This window comes from Herpailurus yagouaroundi, unplaced genomic scaffold (assembly GCF_014898765.1).
Source record: "Herpailurus yagouaroundi ecotype Mexico unplaced genomic scaffold, PumYag 163, whole genome shotgun sequence".
Taxonomy (NCBI): domain Eukaryota; kingdom Metazoa; phylum Chordata; class Mammalia; order Carnivora; family Felidae; genus Herpailurus; species Herpailurus yagouaroundi.
The window spans coordinates 34,466,212-34,477,932 of NW_024412404.1; the positions used below are offsets into that span (position 1 = coordinate 34,466,212).

The 11,721-nt window shown below is 41.7% G+C and overlaps 1 protein-coding gene across 2 annotated transcripts; it reads left to right on the forward strand.

Moving 5' to 3' along the window:
* Positions 1-1,045: 1,045 nt before the first annotated feature.
* SLC35G1 (solute carrier family 35 member G1) lies at positions 1,046-11,330 on the forward strand. 2 transcript variants are annotated; one of them, XM_040485899.1, is made up of 3 exons: positions 1,046-1,316; positions 6,063-6,243; positions 8,241-11,330. In XM_040485899.1, exons 1-3 carry the CDS (start codon positions 1,139-1,141, stop codon positions 8,977-8,979), a joined length of 1,098 nt encoding a protein of 365 aa, XP_040341833.1. In that variant the 5' UTR covers positions 1,046-1,138; the 3' UTR covers positions 8,980-11,330. The 2 variants fall into 2 exon arrangements, with proteins under 2 accessions (XP_040341833.1, XP_040341834.1); XM_040485900.1 differs by having other exon boundaries at positions 6,135-6,243.
* Positions 11,331-11,721: the final 391 nt, after the last annotated feature.

Sequence of the window (11,721 nt, forward strand, 5' to 3'; positions counted from 1 at the left end):
TCATTTGCACAACTCTGCAAAATAGGTAGGAAAATCTTTTATTTCTGTTAATTAAATGAAGTAACCAAGGTTTCAAGCTGTAGGTGGTGACTGTTTGACGTCACATACTCAGGGATAGAATCAGAGCCAGAACCCAGGATTCCTGACTTCAAGTCCAATGTTTTTCAGTTGTCAATCACTTCGTGCAAATATCTGAGTAAAGACAAACTTTATTCTCTTGGTTGGTAATTTGCTTGCACTTGGGCCTAGAATAATTTAGACAGGTTCATCCTTGCCCAGACACTGTCCTTTCACATTTAAAGCAAGCAGAGATGAAAGAAGAATTACTTAAACATAAAGAGCCTATTAGTGAATCCGAGGGACCCTGGGGCCAGATGACATACATTGTTTACTTTACGGGGTGCAATTATGTCAGATTATTGTAATCTTATACCTAACCAAATTAGTATGTTTCAGTTAACAACAACAGAAAGAGAAAAGAAAAAAAAAAAAAAAAAGATCAATAATGAATGTCTACTGTTACAAAGAACATAAGGGTTCTGTCCCAGTCTTATAAATATATTTTCCCTGTGGTTATGTGGTACTCCTTTTTTTTTTTTTTTTTTTTTTTTTTTTTTACCTAAAATTCTACCTTCCTTGGATAACTGGCAAGGAGACAAAGACAGGCACAGTGTTTGGCAAGGTCTCCAGGGTATTCCAGAGGGGCTGGATGCGGCGCCACGCCAATAAATAAATAAATATATACTCTCCTAACCTCCGATGACCCGCCCCAAAAGAAGGCCACAAGACCCTTGGGCGTCGCTCTCTCTGCAACGACAGAAAAGGGTCCACTGAGCCTGGGGAAGGATGACTCCAAGCTGCTGGCCAGTTTAGCTAGACTGCAGCAGAGGGGTGGACGCCTTTGGTCCAGCTGTGTGCACCGCCGCAGCCCAGAGAGGTGGCCGACCTCCCCTGCGCAGGAGGCTCCAGGAGCTGAAGGTAAGAGGGCAGCGGAGGACAAGCGCGGTCCCCAGCAAGGGGAGGAGGGCCGCGCGCGCATGCGCCCCGCCGCCGCCGCTGCCGGCCGGAAGAGCCGGGCAGCGGAGCCGCTACTCCCCGCGCTAGTCGCCGCGGCGCTGGGGAGAGCGCTGGCCGCGCGATGCGGCCCGTGGACAGTGCCGGGGCGGCGGAGGTGCCAGAGCCCGAGCTACCGCTGACGGACGACGCGCCGCAGGGCGCCAGTGAGGAGCCGGCGGCGGCGGAGGCAGCGGGGACGCCCGGCCCCTGCAGGTGCTGGGTGTGCGGCAACTCGCCGTGCGGCTCCGGTGCGTCGCAGGGTGAGTGTGGGGTGCAGACCCGGCGCGGGTTTCGCCTCTGGGGTTGGGTGGAGGGGGTGCGGGTGCCAATGGGCTAGGGTCCCCGCAACTCTGGGCCGGGGGCGCAGCGAGGACCGCGCCCCCATCCCTACCTTGCCCAGAGCTCGGGGAAAACCCTCGAGCCCTCACCTGGGGGTCTGCAAAGCAGAAGCCCTTTTCGTCCCCGCGGGCGCGAAGACCAGGAAAGTTTCTGATTGTGTTTGGAACCCTTTTGGGATTCTGAAACTGTTCCTGTAATTAAAGTGTTGCGGGCACTACCGCGGAGTCATATTGCAGTTCCGTGCGCCCTGCTGGAGGTTGGGGGATCAGTCGGAGGGGCCATCCCTTAGGCTGGTGAGGTTGGGGGTGGGGGGTCAGTAAGAGAGGCCATCCCTCAGGCGAGTGAGGCTGGGGGGTCAGTAAGAGAGGCCATCCCGCAGACAGGTGAGGTTGGGGGTGGAGAGCTAACCGTGAACACTGATCACAGTGGGAAGCCGTGTTCCCTGAAGAGGAAGTTGAAAAGCATAGAGCCTAGAAAATGTTTGCCTCAGAGTCTTAGAATCTTGGGAAGGTAGAGTTGAGTGGGACCACAGGTTCTTAAGCTTTTGGGGTTAGGAGGACTTTTTTGTTGTTGTAAATTTTACAATATCTTTATTCATAACAACTCACTGAACTAAACCAAATGTCCATTGTTAATATAATGAATATTTTGTAATATATTCTTTTTTTTTTTCTGTTTTTAAAAATTTGAACCACTGTATTGTATACCTAAAATATAGGAGGACTTTCTTGGCAACTAATCCTAAACAAGGCAGAAGCACAATCTTATATACATTGTTAAGAGGTTCACAGACCTGTGTCCAAAGCCAGAGACCCTTTGTAAAAACACCTTGATCTTGTTCAACCTCTTCTTTCCACAAATGAGGGAAGTGAAGCCCAGGAAGGTGAGGGCTTGGCGGTGGGGGTTGCTTTGTTTTTCCCTAGATCTGGCATGTGTGGGTGAGACATGGCACAAGTCCCTGCAGCACCAAAGTTAAGGATCCCAGCATGCCAGAGTCCCAGGCTAGGCCTTTTCTACTGACCACAGTGCTACTTTAAGCACATTCCTCCTTAACTCCACCACCCACCTAGGTCATTTTCCTGGAAACAGAGGAAATAGGTAGATCTCCCTTGAAGACAAAGTTACACAGCCTGCACCATCTCATCCTCTGGGTGGCCTCCTCTAAGTGTGACCCTGATTTCTATGCCTCTTATCCCCACCCCATTCCCCCTTCTCCCTATTAGGAACTTTCCCCTAATTTAGAGAGACGAAACCCAGATGATTCTTGCTCCATTTTTGTCCTAAATGCTAACAATGGTCAGACTTCTTTTTTTTTTTAATTAAAAAAAACTTTTTTAAAGTAATTTTAGAGAGCACGCAGGGAAGAGAGGGGAGAGAGGCAGAGGGAGAAGGAGAGAGGGGAAGAAGCCCAAGCAGGCCCCATGCTCAGTGCAGAGCCACACACGGGGCTCGATCCCACGACCCTGGGATCATGACCTGAGCTGAAATCAAGAGCTGGATGCTCAACCGACTGAGCCACCCAGGCGCCCCCAAAATGATCAGACTTCTGATTATTTATGCATGGGCTGGTGCCTCCAGAGAAGGGGCTACTCCAAGCTGTGTAGACCAGATGTGTAGCTTGTAAAGAGGTGAATTTCTCACCTTATCAGTTATTATGGTTGAATGTCATTTTGGTGGAATGCTGAGTCAGTCCTTGTAAACTCTTAAATGTTTCTGCTGTTTGTAAACCAAAGAGGAATACTGTACCCTCAGGCAGCACATGGCAAAATGATAAACATTATAAGCGACTGCACCTAAGAATCTTGTGGCGTCTTTTAACTTCAAAGAAAATTGCTAACAGTGAGACTTAGTAATAGTTATTGTAAGGTGACCAGATAATATTCTGAAAACAGGACTGCCATAGAAACACTTTAAACCACTGTACTGTTTGTTGTCATTGAACTTTCTGACAGTATCACTTTAACTGCTTGATCCAACTGGTTATCTCAAGAAAGCTCATTTTCAAGTTCAGGTTGAAACTGTTACCCATTTTTCTACATTCTTGGATAACCTTCACAGACAGCATACAGCTGTCCTGAGATGTCTATTTATTTTCTTGAGGGACAGTGTGGATCTTAGCCTGAAGCAAGAAACTGTCTTAGATGTGTGCCTCACACGCCCCTGGAGGGAGTTCTCTAGTGTAGCAGTGGTTCTCTAGCTGGCAGGGCTTTTACAGTCGCAGAGATCCTGTAGCAGTGGGTCTGGGGTGCGGCTCGGGACCTGAAGTTTAAAAAATTACCCAGTTGATTCTGATTCCCAGCCAGGGTTGTGAATCACCACTTTAAAGGATAGAGAAACTGAGCAACTTTTCAGTTTTCTTCTAACTCAAGAAATTACACCGTGGCCACTTAATTTGAATTATTTAGCTATGCTTGTAGTGGAATATGATCATAGAAGCACAGTACATAAACAAATGCATCTTTGGATGATGCTACTCTCTTGTTCATCTCCCTTGGCAGAATGGAAATTATTATTCAGTAAGAGAGGTCTGCATGAGTAGAACCAAGCCTCACCCTCATAAGAAATAATCAAGTTCAGCCAGGCCTTGTAACAACTGCCCTGTTGCAGTCAGCAATCATGGGTCATAGGGTGTTTATAGGCAAGAAAATATGTGAGTGTTTTAAGAGACAAGATAATCAGAACCAGGGGTATAAAATTGAGTTTTAAAAGAGTTAAAATTAAATAAATAAATAAAACAGTTAAAATATCATGTTAAGTTAAAATTTTTTGGAGAAAAATTTAAAAGTTTAGGTTGGGGAAGATCCTTGAAATACAGACCGGGGAGATGTTTTCTGTCCTTGATCTTCCTGTTCTGTTCTGTGTGAGGGTGTTGGTTCTATGCATGGGTTGGGTTTCTTTTAAGAAAAACTATTTTATTTGGACCTGAACCCTGAAATTTCAGAAGCTGAACACTGAGGCTGACCACAGCCAAGACATGTATTTTGTGGTGCTTAACTTGGAAGCCGTCTAAAGTTTCCTTCTCATGGGCTGAGTAAGTATGTGCAGTTTGTTTCTGTGGTATCTGAGCCACATAGGTGTTGAACAGAATGTGGAGGATTCTGGTACTTACAATACATAATCTGTGACACGATGACTGGTAGCTCCAAATGATTCTCTTCGACTGTGCACCTGGAACAGGAAGAGGTAAAGGCCTCTGATCACAATGGTATCTCTTGCTACAAAGGTCAGGCTGTACAGCGCACCATCATACCTTGTCCTGAGTCACAAAGACACACACAAAGATTGTGCACCATCATACTTTGGTCCTGAGTCACAAAGTGTCTGTCACTTGTGGGCAAAGGTATCCAGCTAACATGAGGATATTGAAATGTATTACTGGGTGTTTGCATTTATCAGAGAAGGACATTTTTTAAAAACATTATTATGCAAAACTGTTCTCTAGCCAAGTAGCACATTATAAATTCCTAGATTGGAATGATAATCCTAGTTTTACTAGAAATTGCAAGTACCCACACACCTTTCCGTTTTGCTATGTTCTTAACTGATGAGGGCCAGTAGCATTTCCTTCATATTCTTTTCTTGTTTTGTATTAGTTTCAATAAAGAAAAAAATACTAATACGTTCCTCAGTTTGTCACCTGTCTTTTAGGGAGTTCTCTGCTTACCCTGTCCCACTTTGCTCCCCTCTGAATGATGGGTTTGGGGTGAGTATGAGATTGAAGACAGATTTTAGTCCTGTGTTCGGTAACTAAGACAGAAGTGGCTAAACAAAAGTTGAATGCTCATAGTCACTAATGGATTGAATACTTGATGCCCTAGAGAAAGCAGAAGTTTCTTGGTTCAGATCAAGCCAAGAAGTTGGTATTAAATGGCAGTTGTAATTTTTTAAAAATTTTATTTTAAAGCGCTTTGAGGTCAGAGGGGTAGACCTACCCTCTGTCCTCAAAGAGTTTATGCTCTAAATGGAAGATAAGTTGTAAAACCATGAAAAGTAAAAGATTTGATTAATCGTTCAAAATAACAAAACAGCTTTCCCAGAGTAGGCTGTTACCAGTGGTGTTAGACTGTGCATCTTTCTATAGAGTTCTCTCATATACTTTCATTTAGCAAATATTTAATCGGGGTCTTCCATGTGGCAGGCACAAACAAGACAGCTGAGGTCCCAGCCTGGAAGGGTTCACAGGCTACTGGGAGAAGTAAGATAATCAACAAGTAGCCATAGGACACAGCTGTAAACTGTTGTCTAGAAAAAAAACACTTTCTTCCTAAAGCCAGGTTCACCAGTGAGATGATATAAAATATCACTTGGAAGCATTTTTCTCTAGCCATCTTGACAAGCGTTTCTTAAAGATTTCTCTCACTGTCTTGGCAAGCTTTTTTACTTCTTTTTGACTTATAAGTGAGTAATGATTCTTCAGTGAGCCAAAGGAAATCCATTTTATAGGGTAAAGCTGCATTTAAAAATTATGGGTTTAAACTGTTGCCTACATCAGTGACTCCTCATTCTTGGTGGGGAAAATGTTTCAGGTCCAGAGAATGGATATGCTTAGGAGACAGTATTTGTAGCCTGTTAGCCATTAACACTGTTCCATTTTTCTCAATTCCTAAATGAAAATATTAAAGCATACACTTGGAAGCAAGGACTAACCAGAACTTAATCTTTTTCAGAAGCCAAGAAGAAAGCACGCTGTCCTGGACTTGGCTTGTTTTATACATTATTATCTGCCTTCCTTTTCTCAGTGGGCTCTTTATTTGTTAAAAAAGTGCAAGACGTCCATGCTGTAGAAATTAGTGCATTCCGATGTGTGTTCCAAATGCTAGTCGTTATCCCTTGCTTAATATACAGAAAGTAAGTATTTCTTACCTGCGAAGTGGAAGGTATTAACAAATGTATGTAAATCTTTTGACCTGCTTAAATTATTTATTCTACAGTGTCTGCTTTATCCCTCCCATACATTTACCAGTTCCTACATTGTTTGGCTCTGATTAATAAAAAGTCATAAGGATTCACCTACAAAAGATGCTCTTATAAGCACAAACCACATACCCAAGAGGGGGGGGGGGTAGATTCAGTTATTCTCCACTCCTCATTTTGAGAACAAAGCTTTCCTTGTACAATTCCTCCATCTTGTACCACCCTCCCTTCTTTCCCTCTGCATAACTAGTATTTAGAAGAAAAAAGTAAATGAGAGGAAGTGGTGGTGTCTCCTAATATCAAGTTTCTTTCAGTAGAATGGACTGCTCTGTTACCAGGGCAGACAGAAGATTAAAGTAATAATATCAGGGTCTTGCCCCTAGGGTGATATGGGAAAGGGGAAAGGTAGTCTTGAACAAGACCTTTTAAAATACTTTCATGTTTATAGTGTCCTCATCTGTGAACTGGAGGGAATGATAATCTTTGTCCTCTACCCTGCACCTTGGTGGCAAGGGCCAAATAAAATTAATTATAGATCAGAGCACTTGTGTAGAATCTAACAGTATATGAAAACTGTCTTTTTTCCCCATCCTTACTGTTCCCTCCCTACCCAATGCCTCTTCCCCTTCCATATAGAACACCCTCCCCACCCTTTCCCAGATTAAAATTATGCCTTCTACACATCCCTGTGTACTTAGAGCCCTTCGAGGATAGGCCACTTTGGTTCCTGGTGGCTGTCTGGCTCTTTCTCTCTTTGGGCAAAAATGCTTAAACCCTAAACTAAAAGTTTCAGTCACTTGCCCCCAAATTCTCCTTGTATCTATAACATAGTACAGATTCATTTAGAATAGTTTCACCCCGTATCCTGAAGATCTGGTGAAAAATGGTGAAAAGCTACTAAGATTAATATTGTCAGAAATTCCTGTATAAGTGTGGGCAAGTCACAGTATTTTAGGAAATGATGGTAAGAGTTCAGAAATTTTCAAGGGTGGCAACTGGTGCTAACACAATTATCTTCCCCATTTTGCAACAGAACAATTGGCAGGGGAAGGCACTAGAAGAATTTTTGAAATCCTTAGCACCAATCTGTTTTGACCTATTTTATGTTTCATTATCATGGAAGACTCTTAGCTTCTCAAAGTATGAGTCAAAGGTGACCACAGTTTCATTTCTAAATGAAATGTGGGTCCTCATGTCAGGCTTATAGGCTACCCTAAAGATGTTCAGTGCTGGCACAGGTCAGCAAGCTGCACCTAGCCTGAAATGTACCCAGCATTCTGCTTGGTAAGTATTAATTAAAAAAAAAAAAAATTGAGTATCAGTTGTTATACTTATCCAAATGCTACTTGTTCTTTTTCAGTGTATCTTAACTCTTCTTGCAGAGAATAATGAAAAGTAGTCTGACATCCAGTGGCTAAATTACACTTTAGCATTGCCTCAGCTTTTATAGAAAAACTCGTAAGATTGGCAATGCATACTAGCCACGACCAAGTTTTCTTGTATAGGGCAGCTTAATCTTGAAATTGTATTTATCATAAAAATCATACATTGTCATTGTAGAAAATTTGGGGAAAATAAGGAAAAATCACCTAGGAGACCACTTATTAAGGTTTAACCACGATGAACATTTCCTTTTGTCTTTTTTGTAAGCATGTATAGACATGGGAAAAGTTATATTTGTTGAATTGTAATTATACTATTTATGGAGTTCTCTTATTGATTTTGCTTATACTGTGAACACGTACATGCTTTAGCTATACGTAGAAACCATTTTTTTGAACGTGTATAACATTCAGTTATGGGCCTTAAAATTCACTTACTATTTCCTTATTTTTTGCCAGTTAGGACTGTAAAAATAACATCTAATTAAGAACTGCAATTGAAAAAATACCACCGTGGTTTAATGTGCGCTCTTTCATTTGAATTTACAGAACCGGATTCATAGGCCCCAAAGGTCAACGCATTTTCCTCCTCCTCAGAGGAGTCCTGGGCTCCACCGCCATGATCCTTTTGTACTACGCTTTCCAGGCGACGTCCCTGGCCGACGCCACCGTCATCACGTTTAGTTCTCCAGTGTTCACGTCCATATTTGCTTGGATATTTCTCAAGGAGAAGTACAGCCCCTGGGATGCCCTCTTCACCGCCTTCACGATCACCGGCGTGATCCTCATCGTGAGGCCCCCGTTTCTGTTCGGAGCCAGCGCTGCGGGCACGGACGAGAGCTACTCTGTTCACCTGAAGGGCACGTTCGCAGCAGTGGCGCACGCTGTCTTTGCCGCCGTGACCATGGTCATCATCAGAAAGATGGGGAAGTCCGTGGACTACTTTCTGAGCATTTGGTATTATGTCGTACTCGGCCTCCTAGAGAGCGTCATCGTCCTCTTCATCATAGGGGAGTGGAGTCTGCCATACTGCGGGTTGGACAGGCTGTTTCTCATCCTCATCGGCCTGTTTGGTTTGGGGGGTCAAGTGTTTCTCACGAAAGCCCTCCAAATAGAAAAAGCAGGCCCAGTGGCAATAATGAGGACGATGGATGTGGTCTTTGCTTTCATCTTCCAGATTATTTTCTTTAACGATATGCCCACGTGGTGGACGGTGGGCGGGGCCCTGTGCGTTGTAGCCAGTAGTACCGGCGCGGCCATTCGGAAATGGTGCCAGAGCTCCAAATGAGGCTGTGGCAGAAGCGCGTTCTTGGTTTTTCTGGGCATCATCCCTCAGTGCGGACACACCGCGCACGCACACGCCTGGAAAGCCTGCATTTCCTTCACTGATTATATTTAATAAATTTCATAATTAAAGTACCATTTTTGAATATGCTATGTCTTTAATTAGCTAAGAGTTAGCCAGTGTGGTCTAGCAATTACTTTTTTCTCAATTATGTTTTGGTTTTGGTTTGGTTTCTTACTTGCTGTTGTTGGGGTGGTGATGGTAGGAGATCAGGTCTTTAGTTGAAGAAAAACTGCAAAATGTTTTATGACTCTGGTATAAATGTAATTTTTTAAAGTGTATTTTTGGTACTGAGGGGATATAGGTGGGGAGGAAACTTTAGATGTTCTTTTAGCAGTGTAAAAGCTAAGAAACTTATTGATAATAATGCTGCTATGATTAGATTAGGTCGGTAATTCATTTGAAACCTAATTCCATTTAGGAGGCCAAAGCTGAAACTTGGAAAAGGTGCCTACTTAATGGTGTTAATAATACAAATGAATTAGCCTTATTTTCAAGGCTTTTATACATGGTTATTCTTTTAACACACATGAGTGCCTTTTCATTTTGATGCCAGAATTTTTATATGTAAAGTTTAAAAAGTTTTTAATCACCAGGTTTGGCTAGAAGTTTTCTGTTTTGGTGGCATTCACAACTGTAGCTATCATTCTGTAATTTTAATTGTCCTCTGGTTTTGGGTTTTTTTGTGTGTGTGTGAAACTGCACTACGTTTTTCTTAACTTTCTGAGATTTCAGGTCTTTAAGCCGCAAGAGAGAAATCTTGGCAAAACCAGTGTGCACATTTCCATCCTGAAGTATTTCCCCCTCACTAGAAATGTGATTTTCTATAAATTCTTTTTGAATTTATAGTGTGATGCCAAATACAATTTTCTCAGGATTTTATTAGGTTGAACCATATGAAATTGCCAAGATTTTACCTTTTTAACTTACAAAAACCAGAGTTCATTATGGTTCATCCTAATAGATACCTCCCTTACCCTCTCTACACCAAATATTTAGAGGACTTTGGCATATATTTTTTTAAAACAACTTTTTAAAATGCAGTAATCTTATTAAACTTATTTTTATAGTCTTTTCCCCTTATGGAATTATATGTAATAATGCTTCATGTTATATGTTAAATGTAAAGACCTGTGAATCCATGGTTGATTGACTTCTGTAGTGTCTTGAATAACAGAGTGTCTTGAATAATAAAAAAAAAAATCACTGTTAAATTTTAGTATATCACTATGGTATTAAATATCAATGCTGCCCCATGATACTAACATCATGAATTCAAACATTTTATATCTGGAACTTCATCAGCCAATACTCTGCAGTTAAAGAGAGAATGTAATATTTAGGAAAGCTTGGAAGGTTAATTGGAAAGTAGAGAGTACATGGGAATGATTATCATACTGAATGCTTTATTGGTGAGGCTATAATGGTCTCCAACTCTTACTGTCCAACCTAGCATCTGTTACTATCTTAAGCCTGCATATCTGAAAGATTATAGGCTCTTTCTCTCCCCTTCATCACAATTCTTCCAAAGAAAGAAAGAACTTGGCTTCTGAGGTTTATGCCTTGGTGAGAAAGGATCTTTTCCAATAGTTCCAAGAGGGAATTTTTGGCTTGCTGATCTTCCTAAATGCTTTCCACCTGACAAATCTTAAATGAAGTCTACTTTGGGGAATCATACTATCATTATAACTTTAGCCTCATCCACAGTGTTGGAATTTAGAGTTGCAGGAGCATTATCTTGCAAATAGATAGTTACAGAATCAGCATCTTAGAGCTCAAAGGTTAGAAATCCTCTTGTAGGAGGAGCCATGCTGCACAGATAGGAATACTGGGGAGGAGGATCTGCCCGAGATGGGTTCCCATGGCCTTCTCCCTCATTTCCATGATAAAGTATAGAAAGTAAACCACTGCTTGAGTTACCTAAGGTAAATTAACTCAGGGAACCCTCTCTTGGTTCTTTACCTTGCACAATAAAACAACTTACGGGACTTTGAGAGTTAAATCCCTTTCAGCCTGTACACTAGAGATGTGTTTTATTTCAGAAGTGTGGTTTAAGTACTTGAATGTCACAATATATGGCCAAGGTTGGAGAAAATGTTTCTTCTCTCAACTTTTACAGGGTGTCATTCTTAAACACTTTTATAATGTCTGAGGTATATACAAGGATATGTATGTATTGTAACAATTATAGGCGTGTGTATTTTGCAAAGACTGTAGTTTCTATATCCTGAAAATATTTTCATAAATTGTTTTTATTTTATAAGTACTAATAAAGTTAACATGAAAGAAGGCTATATTTTGGTTTTTATGGTTGTAGCAAATGTGCTCGCTAATCTAACATTTCCTTTTTCATCCATGTGCTTCAAAATTCATTTTATAAAGGATATTGACCCTGGTCATTCAGCTGTGATATAATCACAAGTTTCAAACTGTTTGTTTGTCCCTCTGATACAGTCACATCAAATCTAGTATCTCTAAAATAAAGGTCCTAATCTTCTGTTCCAGGGAGACCTTCATTGTTCTAGACCCAGAGCTTGGAGCAGCTTCAAATTCCATACTTTTTGTTCCCATAGCTAATCTGTTACCAAGTCCTGGAGTGTCTGTCTTATTGTCTTGTGGATTCACTCTTTTGTCACCATTTCCACTGCTACCATTTTAGTCCAACATCAATAATCTCCAGCTGAA

Excerpts from the sequence above, each read along its gene's own strand:
- SLC35G1 (XM_040485899.1), top strand. The coding sequence starts at position 1,139 with ATGCGGCCCGTGGACAGTGCCGGGGCGGCGGAGGTGCCAGAGCCCGAG. Across the intron at positions 1,317-6,062 it reads CGGCTCCGGTGCGTCGCAGG|AAGCCAAGAAGAAAGCACGC; the intron begins GTGAGTGTGGGG and ends AATCTTTTTCAG. Across the intron at positions 6,244-8,240 it reads CCTTGCTTAATATACAGAAA|AACCGGATTCATAGGCCCCA; the intron begins GTAAGTATTTCT and ends TTGAATTTACAG.